Source organism: Buteo buteo, chromosome 16 (genome assembly GCF_964188355.1).
Source record: "Buteo buteo chromosome 16, bButBut1.hap1.1, whole genome shotgun sequence".
Taxonomy (NCBI): Eukaryota; Metazoa; Chordata; class Aves; order Accipitriformes; family Accipitridae; genus Buteo; species Buteo buteo.
Window position 1 is genome coordinate 2,179,362 of NC_134186.1, and position 17,479 is coordinate 2,196,840.

Sequence of the window (17,479 nt, forward strand, 5' to 3'; positions counted from 1 at the left end):
TGGACAGGGGTGATATTCTGTCACATCTGACTAAACTGTTGGATCTTAAGGGGTAAGGAGTTATTAAATAATACAGTTTAGTATGAAGGCTCTCCATGGATTCTGATCTCTGAGACTTTCAGGTACCATCCTGCTACTAATAAAAAGTTAAATGAGAGGCTGATTTTGAAAAAATAACGTATTGCTGTGGTAGGAAATGTTATATGATGTGTCAGACTTGTGGATTTGAAGGGGTCATGATCTCAGACCTCCAGATCTGAGGCATAGATGAAATCAGCTTGGTGACTTGTGACGTGACTACTGTTGTCTGATGTTGTCTGATTGCAGCTGAAGTCTGACAGTATATATTCAAAAGTAATAGAAACAGTGGCAGCACTCAGTGTTAGAATCCCTAGAAAGAATGCTGTAGTTGTGGACAGTCCTGGAAATTAATTTTACTTCAAACCACTTCAGTTTAGGACAGATCCTTTGACCTCAGTGTCTTGTCTAACCCAACTGGAAAATCTGAGTTAAGGAAAGACTGGTGAAAATCACCTCTTTATGTAGATGATTTCAGTTATGCAAATCATATATTCATCTTGCAACTATGCTTGAGAATCGTCTTAATTATGGGACCTCATCATTTAATCAGAAGGTAGCATGGTGCTTTGCTTTGGGTGTTATGTAAAGGATGCCTACATCAGGTATAAAATCCTGCTCAGGAAACTTGGTGTGGTGAGTAGTCAATGCTGCTCTTGCCCTGAGAAGCCCCCTGGCAAATTACTCTGCTCTTCAGCAGTGTCAGATGTTTCCTTTTGCCCTTGATGTTGGTGGGAGGTTCTGCTGAAGAAGCTAAATCTGTGAATGAAATTAATTCAGAATTAGGGTTGTGGTGGAGTAAATTAGTAAGATGGTGTAGATGAGTTGCATCCAGGTATTGTTCTGACCTACTCATACGCACGACATGATTATAGATAGAAGTAACAGAAAGGACGTCTTCCTCCAGTTGACCAGTACAACAGAACTCTGAGATGCAACTTTGATACTGTCCTGATTTGTAGCCCTGCATTGGGGGAAAGTGAGAAGACAAATAAGGTCCTCTGTCTGCATTACTGGTGAACTTCATGTGCAACTTGGGTAGATAAGTGTAAGCTGTGGGATGAAACCGGGAGCACAAAGCAATGTGAGAATGTTTCATCTCCAGTGAGATCACGTGTTCAGGAAATGTTGTGTATTTAGTATAATGGAGGAAAGTGAAATAAATGAGTGGGGAAAAAGCTATTGAGGAGGTTTTCTAGAGGTCTGAGAGCATTCACAGAGGACTTAAAACAGCAAATGAGATAGAGACTCTTGCATGGTGGATGCTTGCATTCTTCCCCTGGACTTATCTAGATTAGTGACTTCAAAACCTGGAACTTGCTCCTCTGTGCTGTTTGGTGTCTCGCTTCTTTGTTCAGCTAATTTTTTTTTGTACATCAATCTCACCTCATTAAACTCTGTAGCTGTTGCCCAACATTGGTTTTTTTTCTTTTTTTCTTCTTTCTCCCTTTTTTCTTTTTTCCTGTGGCTATCAATTTTGTTTTTTCTCAGACTGCTTTCCAAATGTACTCAATTCATCATCGAAGTGCAGCACTCGAAGATGGATGACCATGCGTCATTCATCAAAGCTCATGCTACCAGGAGGCGGGCCAAAATAAGCTGTAAGCAAGTGTAAAAGAAGGGGGAAAAAAAGCATGTTTCTGTAGAGAAGGTAAATGTGTTGTTCAGTGTGTTCAAGGCTGATCAACAAAACAGTTAACAGAGAGGACCTGTATCTCTTTGCTTCTTCCACTCTTGAGCTTTCTGTTGAGCATCACTGATGTGTTTCAGTAGGTCATGCCTGCATGACTGGGAAGAGAGAATGATCTTGGTGTTGATGACATTTTTCTCATGCTGAGGGATAGAGAATGGTTAGTTGTCTCAATACCCTGCAGTTCTATTTAAGCCATATATTCCTAAGAGCTTCCTTGGCTTGCTGTGTCAGTGTCATGTCTATGTGCATTTCTGAGAAGGGGTTAATAATTGTGTTTATGATGTGCTGGCAAACACCCTGTTGTCTTGCAATTTAATGCAGTGTGAAAGTTCCCTAATAGAATAAAAGCAGACTTAATCCAATGAGACGTTTTCTAATAAACTGCTTTACTGTATATTAGGGAATTTGCGTTGTGTGTTTGTGATGAGTATGTGAATATTAAATGTGTTTCTTAATTTAGACATCCAGGGCTGTTTTTCATCTTTCAGTGCTGTGACTTTGCTTTGTTTGCTAAAATCAGAGCTTGTTTCTGAGTCCTTGCTCCTTCAACTTCTCTCAAATAATGTGTTTATTCCCAACACCATACACTGGCTTTCAGCAGGGACCACTGTAACAGAATCTTCTTTGAAACCCAAGAACAGTGATGGCTGCAGTTTTGTCTCTACCTTGACTTGAGTAGGAGCGCTATGTGTTTTCATGAGTCCAGATGAGATTTTAACTTATCTTTAGTGCTTGTATGTGGCTTTCTGTTTTCTTAAGCAATGTTTGTGCTTGTTACCCCAGACCAGACTCTCCCACATGCTCAGCCTTCAAGTTCCTAGCTATTCTGAACTGCCAGTGGGATCGGAGAGATGCATGTGGAGACCTGATCTGAAAACTGCAGTTACTCAAGAACAGTCTTTTTTTAAATTCCCATTGTGCTTTGCTGATTGTGTCATTGTTAAGAGGATGCTCCAATCAGGTTAGTTTCCTGATTGGTTTCCCACTGTGCTGGGCTTAGAAGCTCAGCAGAGACCTGACTAAAATTTGAATAGTTGGAGTTATTTATGGATCTAAGATTGCTATGGGATTTGGGAGACTCTTTGCACCTTTTTGTGTCAGACTGTTGTTACGTGACATAACCAGACAGTAGTTAACCAAAAAGCTGCATGACATCTTCAAGCTTTTTCATCTGCTGCTGATAATTTGCAGGACGCTTCTAATGTGAGAATCTTAAATTAGTTGCTAATTTCCTTATTTGAAGTTTTAGGCTTGCACTCAGATCCAGGAAATACACATTTACAATACATCCAGTCAGTCAGTCATTTCAGATACCTAATTCTGTTTTCCTGAAGGGAGCCATTAAATTTATACTCGAAATAGGACTAGTCAATTTAGAAAATAAGAATTTTTTTTTTCTTCCTTCCAAAGATGTTTAAAACTACTTTGGAAAGCCCGAGGGACAGAATATGCAATCTTTTTTTACCAGGAGACATGGGTCACTTGCATGCATGCTGAACAATGCTGGGGTAACTTTTATGATTTTACAATCCATGGGCTTTCCTTCCTGTGTGACATGGGTAGGTAATTGCTTTGTATTCTGATCTACCTTTCCTGTTCAAAGGAAATGTGTAAATGATACTGAATTTATTCAGCTAAGAAAATGTTTGAGACAGTATATCAAGAAAAATAACTCTTTATTACAGCCAGAACCTCAGTAGTGCAGTTTGCATTTCCACAGAAGTTACTAGGAGGTGTATATTTACACAGCTGTGAGGAACTGTCCCATTCTGATGTCTATGGAGTGTTCAGGGTTAGAGAAAATGTTTGCAAATCATTACTGCAATAGCCTTGTACTTAAAGAAGAAATCTATTCTGCCTTTAGCTCACTGGCACTGAGTGACTTACCTTCTAGCTCATGTCTCAATGTTATGCACAGTGTTTTTGGTTAAAGTGGCTGTTGCTTGTTAGAGATACTCATCCTTCTTCCTTGACAAATGACTGAAGAGTTAAGAGGAGGATTGCCATCAATACACTGTGCATGTGGTGAAAAACCATATTATCTCTTTGGCCATATTTATTTGAAAGATTAAGTATTTTGTTTGAACTTAAAATTATGTGATGCTAGTGATAAGAATTGAATTATCTACTAGAGTGACCTATTTACAGATACAACAGGAATACCTGTATCTTGCCTGTTTCTCCTTGATAACCTTTTAATTACTCTTCGAAAAATTGGATTGGGTGACTTGTTCTCTTGATTGGTAATTAAGTACAAAGCTTTTGATCTTAAAAACAATGGAAGGGAGGAGGAGAGGAGGAGACAAAGGGAACAGTGAAGGAGAGAATTCCCCCCATGTGCCATCTGTTCTCACCTGCAGAGATGCAAATTTGGGTTAAAATAACCTGGGGTTCTAGCTTCATGGGTACTGGATTTGCTGGGGTTCAATACTGTTAAAGAAATTCCTGGAGAAATAAAATAGCATTTGCCATCTGGTAATACACAGAACTTGCATTAGGGTTTTGTGTTGAGTCACCTTTGGTCCTGTGACATATTCCTTTGTAGCTGCCTCATGTCTCCAAGGTGACTACAGTTTGTTTTACTAAGGCTAAAGATAAATAAAATGGAGGGCCAGCTAAATCCTTTTGTCATCTGTAGTGAACTTCAGAATCCTACCTCCGTTTTCCCCTTAGCAGAGTCTTTTGTCACTTCACATTAACTTGGCAGGGGAAAAAAAAAACCCAACAAAAACCCACTTAAATTTATGTTCTCTGCTTTGTAGAATGAAATACACTTTTTTTTTTCCACGAGAAGATACTTGTTTGAGCTGCTCCAGTGGCATTAGGGCCTTTTGCCAATGGCCCTGCCGTTTTGTTCAGAGGAAGCACTGATTATTTAAACTTTGTGCAATAATTGATGGAACTAGATCTGAAAGTCCAGGAAAGCTGATGGAGCTAATGCAACTGCATCTAGGGCTGTTCAATTTTGAGAGGCTCTATCCAATTTTTCCATATTTATTAGGGGAGTTTGCATTGGGATGAGTGATAAAAGCTGATGATTAAATCCGGGTGGGAGGTTTTTCCCTGCCACCATGCTGAATACATCAGGCTCAAGAGGAGGCCTGACTCTGATCTTTGGGCAGCCTGTGAAGCAAGGAGATGGAGAGGTAAGGTGATGCAGTAGCTTTGGTCCTGGTTTAAGGGTTAAAGGATTTGGTCTCTCATGACATCGTTTGTTCTGTACAAACACAACTTATCTGCTGCAAGGCCTGCCATTGTGTTCTGGCCTGTACCATGACTGGTAAAATAGGATCTTGTTGAAAATCAGAACCTTATATTCATGGCCAACAAATAAAATACTAATTGGGGAAGTAGTTTCCTGGCTGGTTGTTACTCTACATTTAGTCTGTTGGAGTATAGATTTCTTCTAGGTATGGCTCTGCCCTGCTGTGTTTAGTACAGGGGGTGGTTTATTGTTGGGCCTTAAGGTGTTGCTGTTACTCAAATAATATTTTGTTTTCAAAATTGTTTTTGTTTTCTCTCTAAACTGCTGATTAACTGTGTTTATAGGTAAAATCTACTAGCAAACGTTGACAATGACTCTTGCTTCACATTAAGGTATGCTAAGTGTATTAAGCGTAGAAAGATTTTCTGTAATTGGACAACATCTAATAGATTTTAATTAAGACTCTGTACTGGAACAGTCTGCTTCTGATAGATCTGTGAGCACTGAATGCCATTAGTGATTGAGGTAGGTTTTAAAAGGGTGAATTTAGTTTGTGGAAATTCTGGGGAGGATTATGGTGTCCTTGGCCTTCCATGCCCAAGTTGATGCAACTCATGAAAGCCTCCTGTTCTTTGGTGTTGAGCTGTGGAGGGAAGGAAGGGGAAATGCCTGTGAAGTGCCCCGCTGTAGGACATCGCTGATGTGTTTGCTGGCCAGTCAAGTCCAATGTGCAGTGCACTGAGACAGCAGACAGGAGTTTTATTGGACTCTACTGTTAACCTCTTGTAGCATAATGTATTACACTTCCCTCCTCAGCTTTTCCTCTTGCAGTTTATCTGCACTGTCTGACAACACAGGGCTTTGCTTTTGATAATAGGAAGTAATTGCTGAAGCCTAGCATCATGTATTTGTCTCTAGATTCCTCTAGCTGATGTGTGGTTTTACTTCAGGTGGACTTTTAATACAATGACTGCAAGCCTTTTAGACAACAGAAGTAGAGGATTTTGAAGGTCTGAATGTGATCTGATGTATGATCACTGTAGACCCTGCAGTGCCCACATCTACAGTGTTCCAGATAAATTGCATCTGCATGGTGAGATCCCTAATAGCTTTCATGGGGTTGCTCCTTTTCCTTATCAAAGATGGCTAATGATAAAGACAATAACTGCTGGTGCTCTACTAATAACTGTTCTACATAGAGAAAGCTTATCATCTTTTTATGCGTATATGTATGTGGTGTTTAAAGTGATAGACATTTTTAGTCATCTCGAGTCACTTATTTTAGAGCTGCTTTTATTCTTTTAGCAGGAGTGGCAATTTACAAAACCAGTGGGTGAGCTTTTGGGGTCAGAGCAAGAGAGATTAGATTTTTTTTTAGCAGTGGAGGGAGAGAAATTGAACTAACCCATAGCCCTTGCATGGTGCTTCTCATTTTTAGATTACAGTTCTTTGAGAAGGAACAGGTCTACTGTATTGTCATAGGGAGAAAGCAGCACAGGAAAGCTTAGTGAGTTGCCTTAGGCAGCACAGTGAGTTATTAGCTGTTAGTTATTAGTTATTGAACTTGGGTTGCCCAATTGCTGTGTTACTGCAGAACTGTATGGTAAGGTGATTACAGTCTGATCCTGCTTGCGTTAGAACATGTGCAAAAAGTCTCAACTTTATTAGTACAGAATCAGGTCTTCAAAAATGAGTTCACTTTTAGTCAATAGATACTGACATCAGTTAGCATCAAGATAGCCACTTTCTTCACTGATAATTAGTGTTGGTCTCCCATGAAGAGGTTGCTGTGAGCAGTGCAGCAAAGCGATGGATGTGCAGAGGTGGTGGTAAAAGCAGTGCTGGCAGAGCACTGACGTGTGCTGGTCATCCCTTACAAAAGCAGAAGTAGTCCTGTTCTGAGCCCAGGAGCTGCTCTGCTCAGTGGCACTGGGCAAATTACTTATCTCAGTTTTCCCATCTGTAAAATGACATAATGTTTTATCTTTGCAAGTTAAATTTGTAAAATGCTTAAAAGCCCCGAGCTGGAGGGTCTGTATGCTAGGGTGGGGAAAGAGAGTTGAAGTACAACACAGATAAAGTTCACAGCCATGTCTTTTAATCCACTTTCCTGAAGGGAGGAAAAATGTATGAGCTTTCATGTTGTCTTTTGAATGCAGTGAATCTTAGGGTCAAGAAGTTTTTGTATCCGTAAGGTTTGACCTTGAGAGTTTCTCAGGCAAAGCACCTCTTTAGACAGTGTGTATTTCCCTTTTATCAAAATTAATGAAAGTCTACAGGAGATGATACAATCTTACTAGATCGTTGAAGATACAATGAAATGGTGGAGTGCTATTACTTGCAATCTCAAATAGAAAATTGACAAATCTTCAGTGCCCATTGACTCTAATTCATTATGCTCCTGTTGGGTGGTAGAGGGTGGCCGGGCTCCTTTTAGACTATTCAGAATTGGATTTTGGTGTGCTGCAAGAGCAACTGCTGACATCTGGTCCTTTTTCTTAATAAAGAATGTAATTGTCTGTTTGCGATTTCATAGCTGTTTGGAAAACACAAAGGCTTTTGCTGTCCAAAGATGCAGTAATTGTCCTTCCATCTTTAGGGATTTCTATAGTATTTAGGCTTACAGCTGATTAAAGCTGCTATAGTGGAATAAAAGGTTTAGGAAGGAGATAAAAATTTCCATCTGAAGTGTTCAGTAGCTTATGTTGTCACTGATACATGTGTAAATTGAGGTGTGAAATGCTGTTGTTCTAGTGTTTTTATATTATATATTTTAGCTATTGAAATTGGGCCCTTTAGCTATCCAGGTGCATGGCAAGACATCCTTTCACTGAAGTTGTTCCTGGTTTATGTGTGGCAAAGGAGGTGTATGGGAACAGAAAGAACTGACTAGCTCCAGGGCAAATAGTAGCTCTGATGCTGCTGGATTCGAACCCAGGGCTTTTCACCTCTAGTGCATTGTGAATTACTGGGCTCCCCTGCTAAACATCAACAGTTAGCAACATCTTTATCCTGTTTCTGCTCAATATTCAGCATTCACACAAAGTGCAAGTGAATAGAGAATTAGATATGACATGAATCAATATTACAGCCTTTTTGGATAAATCTTCATTGGCAGGAACAATGGGATTAGTTTCATTTTTTTATCATACAACATATCATCTAAAAATCAAATTTCCTATTAACCTACTTTTTTGACTGCACCGGTTGTGGAGGACAACTTCCATTGTTTATTTGTTCCGTTTGGGTGCTTCTTTTTAACTCTTAAAGTAAACTTCTACTGTTTCCTTCTCATCTGTTGCCATTAAATTTTGTTTTATTATGTATTATTGTAAATTAAATCTTAAGGAGTTAGCATAGACATACCTGTTTTGTGGTGGGAAGCGAGACTGCAGTTTTAGATGGACATCCGCAAGATAGATCTCAGCTGCCTGTCCCGGGATTGTATAGGCAGAACAGCGCTTGCCTGATGCTCCGGCTTAATATTCACTTCGGGGAAGTAAAGATTCTCTCAAGACTGATGGCTAAAGCCTAGTTCAAATCCTATGCGTGAAAAGGGACGCACAGACTTGGCAGACGAGACCTGGATTCACTCTGCATGTCAGCTTTGGCTCTTTACAGTTGTATACCTTTAGCTTCTTCAGATTTAGGTAAACAGGAGGAGCAGCGATGCATGTGTAGTAAGCACATGTAGTAACAAAGCAATAATTAAAGTTTTTGCTTGATTGTGTTGCCTACGACAGTATTTGAAACTAATGGTAGTTTATATCTTCAGTCCCACAGTACCTATTTGCCATAAATCTAATTCTTCGTGCCTTTCATCTGACAATCTCCATATGCTCTCATTGAGGCTTTTGAGCATCCCTGCGAGACTGCTGGGTGGTCAGCATTGTGTATAGTGGGGATTGTGGTGCGAAGTAAACTTGGGGTTCAGAGGGTTGCTTAAGACCTTTCAGCAAGCTAGTGACATACCTGAGAGCATAGCCATGGAGTTGCAGCTTCCAGTACTGTGATTTCAGAAGCTGCCTTCCAGATGAACAGGCTTGAATGAGTTAGAAAATGATATTTCTGTTTAGAATGCTTCTGGCCTGAAAACGTCTATATTTACTCTGCCTTTCTTGCATTTAAAGCTGTTTTGAACATTCATGTCTGTTTAAATGTAAAGTTCCTTAGGTTGTAGGACACTGTTTTTTGCACAGCATGCAGCAGAAGAGTTAATGTTACTAAAGGGCTGGTGTGAATATTGGGGAATTTGCAACACCTCCAGTATGGTAATGCTTTTTTGTTCACCAGTTGCACTACGTTTAGCAATAAGCCTTGTGATTTGCAGGGAGTTCTCAGAACTTATTTTTCCCACTTACTAGATTTCACACCCCAATGATTTTTTTTTTGAAGAAAGCCAGAAATAACCTAAAACTGCCAAGTTTTGAATTGACACTGCTGAGCCTTACTTGGTTTATATCCAAACTTGTCTTTGTTTACACTGAGAGTGTCAGCTCAGAATTGCCAGGAGGTTACTAAAACTTGGTGAACTTCTCTGCTAATTTGTGTTTTTCTTTTTTGGTTTGTAATAACAAGACAGAGGATACAGATGCCAAAGTTTGTCAGATATTTGCTTGCATCTCACTGCTACCTGAGAAAGTATGAGAAAAATGAGCATGGAAGAGACATGATAAAAATAATAAATTCAAGTCCAGGGTATTTCTACTTTATTGCATTGTACGGAAAATTAAATTTATTGAAATTTGATGCTTAGTACCCGTTCGCAGTTTGAGCCATGAAGGCCTTATAGATTTGAGATGGCTGTGCTGGCTTTAGGCTCTATAAATAAGACTTTTGTAGTGGGACTTGACCCAAACGCCATTTTAAATGAGTGAAGAAATCCATCCAGGCTGGAATTTGAGCCCTGTGACTGTCCCTAGAGACTGTTAGTTAATGAAACCTTTGTCAGTGTGAGAGGTAAGCAAAGGACTCTTGTGGCTTGATGAATTATACTTGGCTTGGAGAAGGGAAGAAAGTGCTGGCACATGGGGTTGGGTTGTATCATGTTAGATTGTGAACTGTTTGCGAAGTGCTAGGTTAACTTTCTGGCAAAAATGTAGGTGTAGTATAAGTCGTCATGAGTGAGTTTAAGGGAAGAGAAAGCTTTTTTCCCCCTCATGCTTGTTACTGTCTTGATAAGAAAAATATATAGTAATGTGTGTTGGAGCCAATGGATTATATTATTTTAGAAGCAACTTAATTATCAACCAGCTGGGCAGAGAGGATGGTTGGAAAGTAGTATGGAATGAAATGGGACATGTGGTGTTGGTTGGCAGCAAAGTAGCTTGGAGTTGCTTGGTGAAATATGAACAGAGACTATACAAGGAGTTACTGCTGCTTGCAACATGCCTCTGAAGATAATTTGTTCAGGATCTGTTCATAGCTTGACTCAAAAAAAAAAAAAAAAAAAAAAAAAGCAGCAGCTTGTTTTTTAGCATAAATCATTCCAAGCTGAGTAAATCCAAATGTGAACTGATACTGTTTTTCTTATGTTATTACAGTATCCTTTTAAGCTGGCTGAGATTTTTTTTTTTTGGTCCAGGGCATCATTTCAGCCTTACAGGGATCAAAATTAAAGGACAAATAAGTAACACCAGTGACTTCTGCCTTGCAGACAGAGTGGGCTTTTAAGTGTCTGCAGTGTGCATGAACTCGAAGCATTCTCAGATTATGCTCTGCTTGTTTTATTGATGATTAATGAGGACATTCATGGTACCAGTTATTCTGTCAATATCGTTTAAAAAAAAAGAAGTAACATCTCATTGTAATTGCTTATTTATTTAATAAATACAGAGAGGAGGGGAGAAAAACTAACAGAACCACTGAGGAAAAAATTCGAAACCAGACAAGCCTGAGGAAATGCTGGCAGAGAATTAGCTGTCATCTCAGGTGTGTGTCTTTCATCCACACTTACTGAAAATGGGGGAAAAGATCTGCACAGTTCTCCCTGCTGAAAGTGGAAGGTATCGGATGTGTGAAAGAGGCCAAGGCAGCAGCAGCCTATGGTACAGCTGCAGGGGATAAGCCAGGCAGAGAAGTACTGGGTGACTGGGAGGAGGAGGAGGAGGAGGGTGTAGGAGGCTGTCATTATGTAGTCCATAAGGATGCTGGAGCAGGTTACTGGCTGGACAGCAGAGTGGTGGCATGGAAAGTCCTCCTGGAGACAGGGCACCACTGAATCTTGCAGACAATGATAGGTAGGAATCAAAGACCTCTCAGCTTCAGTTTTCCTGCATGTATTGAAGTCCCTGTGCCTAGGGCATCTACAGAGTCACTTTTTTGCCAGCTTTGTAAGGTAATATTTGAAATGCATGGTGATTCTCTTGGGATTTGGCCCATGATTTGGAGGAGACGTTAAACTCCTTCAGGATGAAAGATGATTTCTAAAACAAAGATGTTAATAGGAATGACAAGATGTTCTCCCCCCCCCATAGACTACTTTACCCTACACCCACCAGCAACTGTGTCTTTAAAGAAAAAAATCTGCTACCTGTAATGACATCTGAGATGGGATGGATTGCTGTGGGTAAATTCCCCGATCTCTTGCATTTTGTTCTTTTATTCTATACATTCCATGAAGCAGCCTTGAGGAGGACATCTGTGAGTGACCGCTGACTTTGCATGTGTCTGTGTTTCCAGTTTCCCCTAAGAGTTTAATTTTTAGACATACGTAAGTATTTCTGAAGGTGTTCTTCCTGCAGCAGCTGGAGTACAATGCTTATGCATCCTTTTCATCAAGAGGAAGTTGTAAACGTTGCTTATTATCACTCATCTCGTACCCATTTTTCAGAGGAAAGATTGAACATATAGAAAGCCTTTTACTGAAGCCAGTGAGTTTCCTCATTTCTACGTGCACATGAGCCAGCTGTCTAGCTGAATAAAGCATATAAAACTTGATTCAAAGTCAATTGGAAGTTACTGGGCTCTTTCTGTTGGCCCTGGTTGATAATGGATTAGTTGAATACTTCATGAATGCACCTTTCAGATGACTTCAGGTTGGCTGCTGCCTTGTTAGCTGGGTGCACAGTGTGAAAGAGGACTCACCTGCTCATTCCAGACTGTTTTCCAAAGACCGCTCCAAAGGGCAGGTCTCACTCTGAGCTGTTGTTTTCTTAACACAGTCCCTTATACCTGACTTAGCTTGAATATTGTCCTGGGATAGTCTAGGGGTGTCAGACTAGCACTTAAAGAACCATGTCATTTAAACTGTATATATGAGGAGAGTGGTTCATTTGATGGGAAATTTTCTTTAATAGGTGCCTTTAAACTATATGCAGGAAAAAAATCACTGAAGTATGGTGTAGTGTAATTTAATGCTGGGTTAAACGATGCAATCCAATGCGTTTTCATTAGATGTTCTGAGACACTTCTGTAGCATTTATGCTTTAAAGACTGTTGGATTGCCAGCTGCAATAACTATTTTGATTGCAGCCTGAGCTGATGGTGGGCATCCTACCAGAAAAATAATGTGCTCTGTTTTAATTATGGCACCTGCACTCCAAAATAGGAGCCTGCGTCACAGTATATGATATAGTTGTACTTGATACAGTGGAACAGTATAATATGCAACAGATGGAGGTGAGAGCATTTGCAAAGGGACTGAGATGCAGACTGTCCTGGCTAGCTGTTCTTTTTCTAGGGCAAAAGAAGCATTCAATTGTGGGTTGCACCTGCTGAGCAGAGCAGTCAGTGGGTCTTTGTCTGGTGCACAACTCCTTTCATAGGCGGATGGGACAATTTTCAACTGGGGAAGGACGTGGCATTAGGGAAGATGGTGATATATCACAGAGGCGAGACAGCTAGGCTCCATGAAGAGTGGAGAGCAGCACACCCAGACCCCAGTGTATGGTCCAGGCGTTGAGCCTTAGCAGCTGCTGGCATGCTGAGGGGCATTAGTGCTCATGCTGCTATGGAGAACCTGTAAAGAGGTGGTGGTTACAACAGCAGCTAGTTTTTACTGGCATCAGTTCCAGCAAAGCTGTTCTGTGAAGCAGATTTTGCTGTTCTGCAAATGGGGAGCCATGCACCAGAAATATTTGCAATGTCGCTGGCAAACCTGAGGCAAAGAATGAAGAAGAATGCAAATAGAGTAGAGGATTTCTGTGTTGATTTGTTTTGGTATATTGATTTTTGCCGTAGTGTGAAGCAAGGGCAAGCTTATGAAGTGGTATTTCTGGCACTGGTTTAGTTTGGTTCCTCACAGTAGGAGCAGAATTAAGCCAATGAAAAACACATTGAAAATCTCACACAATCAGTGTTGGCTCCAAGCAACTTAAGGGGATAATCACTCAATAATCCATTTGGCCAGAGGTACAGAAGAAATGGAAGAGGATTATTTGTGCTGTTATTACCACCCTCACCTTCTTGTTATGGCCCTTAATAAAAGCAAGGAACAGAGTTTGCTGCTTTTCTTTCTCATTAGTGTGTGTGTGTGTATATTTATTGCTACACTAAATAATGGTGATGTCAGAATTACTGTTTAATGCATGAGGCCAGTGGGGAATGATTTCATATTCTGTCTGCCATCATCAAGTTGATCCCCATGCTTTAAATTTGCCTGGGCTGCAGATTTAGGGAGGAAGGCATGAGGACGGTTTGCCAGCCAGGTCAAAACAAGGCAGGGTGTCCTACCAACCTTGGCTGTTCTGTGTCTTTGGAACAGGACTGCTGAGGTTTTACAGGAGTGATTTGAGCGCGGGCCTTGTTAAATTACTGTTTCTTCAGGAGGATATTGCCTGAGCTCTTGCTTGGAGAAGACGAGGTCATCAGAAGAAGGAAAAATTTTGAATTGAGTGTATTGGTTGAAGGCTTAAGAGGAGGAATAACTTTTTTTTTGACTGCAGCTGCTTCCAATGAGGAATGGGAGGAATTTAATCTCATTTCTAGTGCAGGTTTTCACTGCAGGAGGAGATATGGAAATTAGTGGCACAGAGGGTAGGAGTTGCTATATAGATAGATATTTTTCTTATTGAAGCAGTATTTCCTGCTTCCTTCTGAATAAGTTTAGTTTTAGTACTAATAGGGGCACTTTTCATCTTTTGTGGGCAGAAAGGCTGTTTGATCTGATGGGGAAGACAGTGTTTGGTCACCTTTTGTGCTGTCAGGCAGCCCAATTTCTTCTGCTTGCTCCAGGGACACTAGATAGACAGAAATGAACCTCTGAAGTTAAGGGCCTGGAGAGATGGTTGGGTTTATTAATTTTTAGAGGTTTAGGAAGCCCGGAGGTTCCCATGAAAATTGTCTCTTCAATCAGTGTGGAATCTGTAGAAAGACTGAGAACAAACCCTCAGTTACAATTTTATGCCCTTATGCACAAGCCATCCTTTTCTTTTAAGGCCCTGTAACTAGAAAATACGAATACATGCTTACGGGAAGCGTTGCTTCAGGTAGGACTTAATTCCCATTGACTCCTACGGGATGTGCACTTGCTTCCAGGTAAGCCGACACGTAAATGTTGCCCTGAATTAAAAGCAACATCTGCAAAGTGGGGTCCTCCTAATACATAGACTGTGAACAGAATCCATGATGCAAAAAGCTTAGTTCAGAGCGAACAGGTTTACTTGGGATATAAAAAGCACAGGCTACTGTTAACTAATTCCTGGATAATGATAAAACACTGTGATGGTTAGAGGAAGAAAAATTGACAGGTTCTACTGTCCATTGTATGTTTTTATTAAAACTGGTCCCTGCGTTTCCTGGTTTTTTTGAGTGCATGAAGGTTTCAGTAAGCCATTTTAATTAAACTTCAAAATAAATTAATAAAAACTATGGCACTCTTCCTCATTCTGTGCACAATAAAGCTATTTTGAATCCTTAAAAATCCTGGAACCTTTTATTTTTAATAAACGGGAGCAGTTGTTCTTCCAGCTTGTACAGACAATGGATTTTATGCTGAGAGTGGGTGAGTACTTTTGACATTAAAACTTGACTGCCATCATTGGCTGGCAACTGTGTGAACTTTGCCAATAACTGGAAACTTTGCTTTAATAAGGTTCTCGGACAGAGCATGTCAGCTTTCAGTAGTCAGAGTTTGATCTGTTTGAAATAATACTTAGGTTTTCTAAATTAAGGCCAGAGTAAGAACAGTAGGGAAGTTCACTCACTGTCTCTGGAAGTTGCCAGGGGACTGGTGGCCACTTCAAGGAGAAATTGCTTGGGCTGGAAATTGCAGTGTACTAGTACCTGATATCATGGTCAGAGAGAGGATGGTGGCCTCCAGAATGGAAGAGTTGATTTTGTTCTGTGGGTGCTTTTTTCATTCCACATAATATATGAGGAGAGGAAATACTCTGAATGGAATATATACTTACAAGTATTTCTTAAGGAGTCAGAGTGCTTTGCATCACAAGTGATCTTTTGCCCTCTGTAAGAAAGACTAGCTGCTGTTATAAAAAGATGTGGGATAAACCTCTGAGTATGTGTGTAAGGAGCTTTAAACTTTCTTTCTTATCGTAGCCTGTTTATCTTGTGCTACTTGTGTCCTTTTGATCCAGCTTTTGAATACTCTTGATCTCAAATGATACCGAGTAGCAGTGAGTTCCTTCAGTTACTGCTGCTTCTGTGGTTTTGTAAAAGTCTGATTTTTAGGACAGTTATCAGGCAACGGGGATTGCATCTGAATTTCTGTCCTTGATAAGAGCAGGCAAGAATCTAATACAAGTTTGCTTTAAAACAATGTTCCTTATGTAAATCTATCATGTAAATCACCTTAGCTAAGTGTAAGGAGAAGGCTTGTAAGTTGTAAAACTGTATAATTGTTGTGAGAAACATACATTACTTGTTTTTGGGCTGAGTCAATACAGTATCAGGGATTTAGTGTTTGGGATCTAATAACACGAGTTTAAAATCTTTACTAAACAGACTTTTGTAACAAAATTGACAATTGTCATTTAGCTCTAAGGCTGTAAGGAAAGCTGGTGGGAGGGCAAGGCACCTGGGCTATGGGTTTTTGCAGTGCTGTCTTTGGTCTATTCACTAGACTTGTCCCGTTTTTATATAGTTCTTTCTACTCTGACTTGTGGGCATGTGTCTGTATTCCAGGCAGTTCCTGCAGTATATCTGCTAAGATGATCTAGTGCAAACAATTTTGTGTCTGTGGGCTTTTATTTCCTCAGTGAGTAAAGAGGTGTTAACCATCACAATCTTCGCTGTGGTACATATTGGATATTAGGATGTAGGATGAAAAAGTGCCATCCTTGGATTGTTCTTGCAGGGACAGTTGGGTGGGGGTTGGGGAGGATTCCTAGAAACTTCAAACCTTATCCGTTGTAAAACTACACAACAAAGAGTCTGAAGACAGCCACCTTGATGGTCTTTAATCGGTAGCATCAGGGTTTTTTTGCCTGTTCTCTTATGCTATTTTAGTTAGTGTTCAATTTAATGTAGCTTGTATAATGCTTCAGACCCGTATTGGATATTTTTACTCCGAGGTTCTCGAAACATGCTATAAGTGTTACTGAATAATGTCTTGGGCTCGCTCAGCAATCTTAAATATTGCTCCCATTTCATGGATGGGGAAAGTTATTCTGAAGGGCTCAGTGACTGCTCTGAGATCACAGTGCTGGGGTTAGCAGAGCGCTGCAGAGCAGATGTTGTTAGTGAACAAGGTGTGAAGCAGATAGATGGGTTTAAAGTACAGTCAATGAAGATATACGTTAGTAGTTACCCTGGTAAGCCAGAAGGTGTTTAAAGCCTAGGGTGGGTTTGCCCAGCATTTGTTGTACAGCTATTGAATTCAAGCTGTACCAGTCTGTTTTCTTTAGCTTTGAAGCTCCCCGCTTCAGGCTGTGGTGTATCAGCCAGAGTGGCAGCTGCCCCACTCTTCGATTTGCGAGCAGGTCAAAGGCAGAAATGGTGAGTGTAACCTTCCTCTTGATTTCTTCCAGGTTAACGGGTTTCCAGCTGCCTGCCCCTATTGTGAGTACGGGTGTTGTGCTGTCCTTGTGGCTTGTGAGCGATTATGCGGTCAGTGCTCAAGGCTTCCAGGCAAACTATGAAGGTAAGTGTGCCCAGTTCAGTTATTCCCTTGAATTGTATCTGTATTTGGCTTATGGCAGGATGTTAAACTAAGGTGCAGAGTTTATACCAGGATATATACACATGCAGACACTTAATGCAGGACAGGAGTGCCTGGTTTTTGGATCAAATTATACATTTTTTCAGAATTCAAATTGCTGATTCTTTCCAAGTGTAATGTATTTTTTCCTCTCAGCATCTGTGCTCAAAATGTTTTTAAAAGCTTACTCTAACAGCAAAGCTAGAACGAATGAGAAGGAAAGGTAATGTGGGATTTGATAGTGGAATCTGCAGGGTTACAGCAAATGCAGTGCCCCATGTAGCCACTGGGATTTGTAGCTGAGACAGTGGGGGACTGCAGAGCAGTGCATAGGATGCTCAGATAAGTGCATTTTTCCTTTACATTCTCTTTGCTTATTTGTTATTTTCCCTGCACCTTTGTCCCC

At 40.4% G+C, this 17,479-nt stretch overlaps 1 protein-coding gene across 1 annotated transcript in view; it reads left to right on the forward strand.

Moving 5' to 3' along the window:
• Positions 1 to 17,479, forward strand: part of CSMD2 (CUB and Sushi multiple domains 2) — a 306,984-nt gene that overhangs the window by 30,767 nt on the left and 258,738 nt on the right. The window contains exon 3 of the mRNA XM_075047281.1: positions 16,904 to 17,016. Coding sequence (XP_074903382.1) covers positions 16,904 to 17,016 — 113 coding nt within the window. The remainder of the gene's footprint in view (positions 1 to 16,903; positions 17,017 to 17,479) is intronic.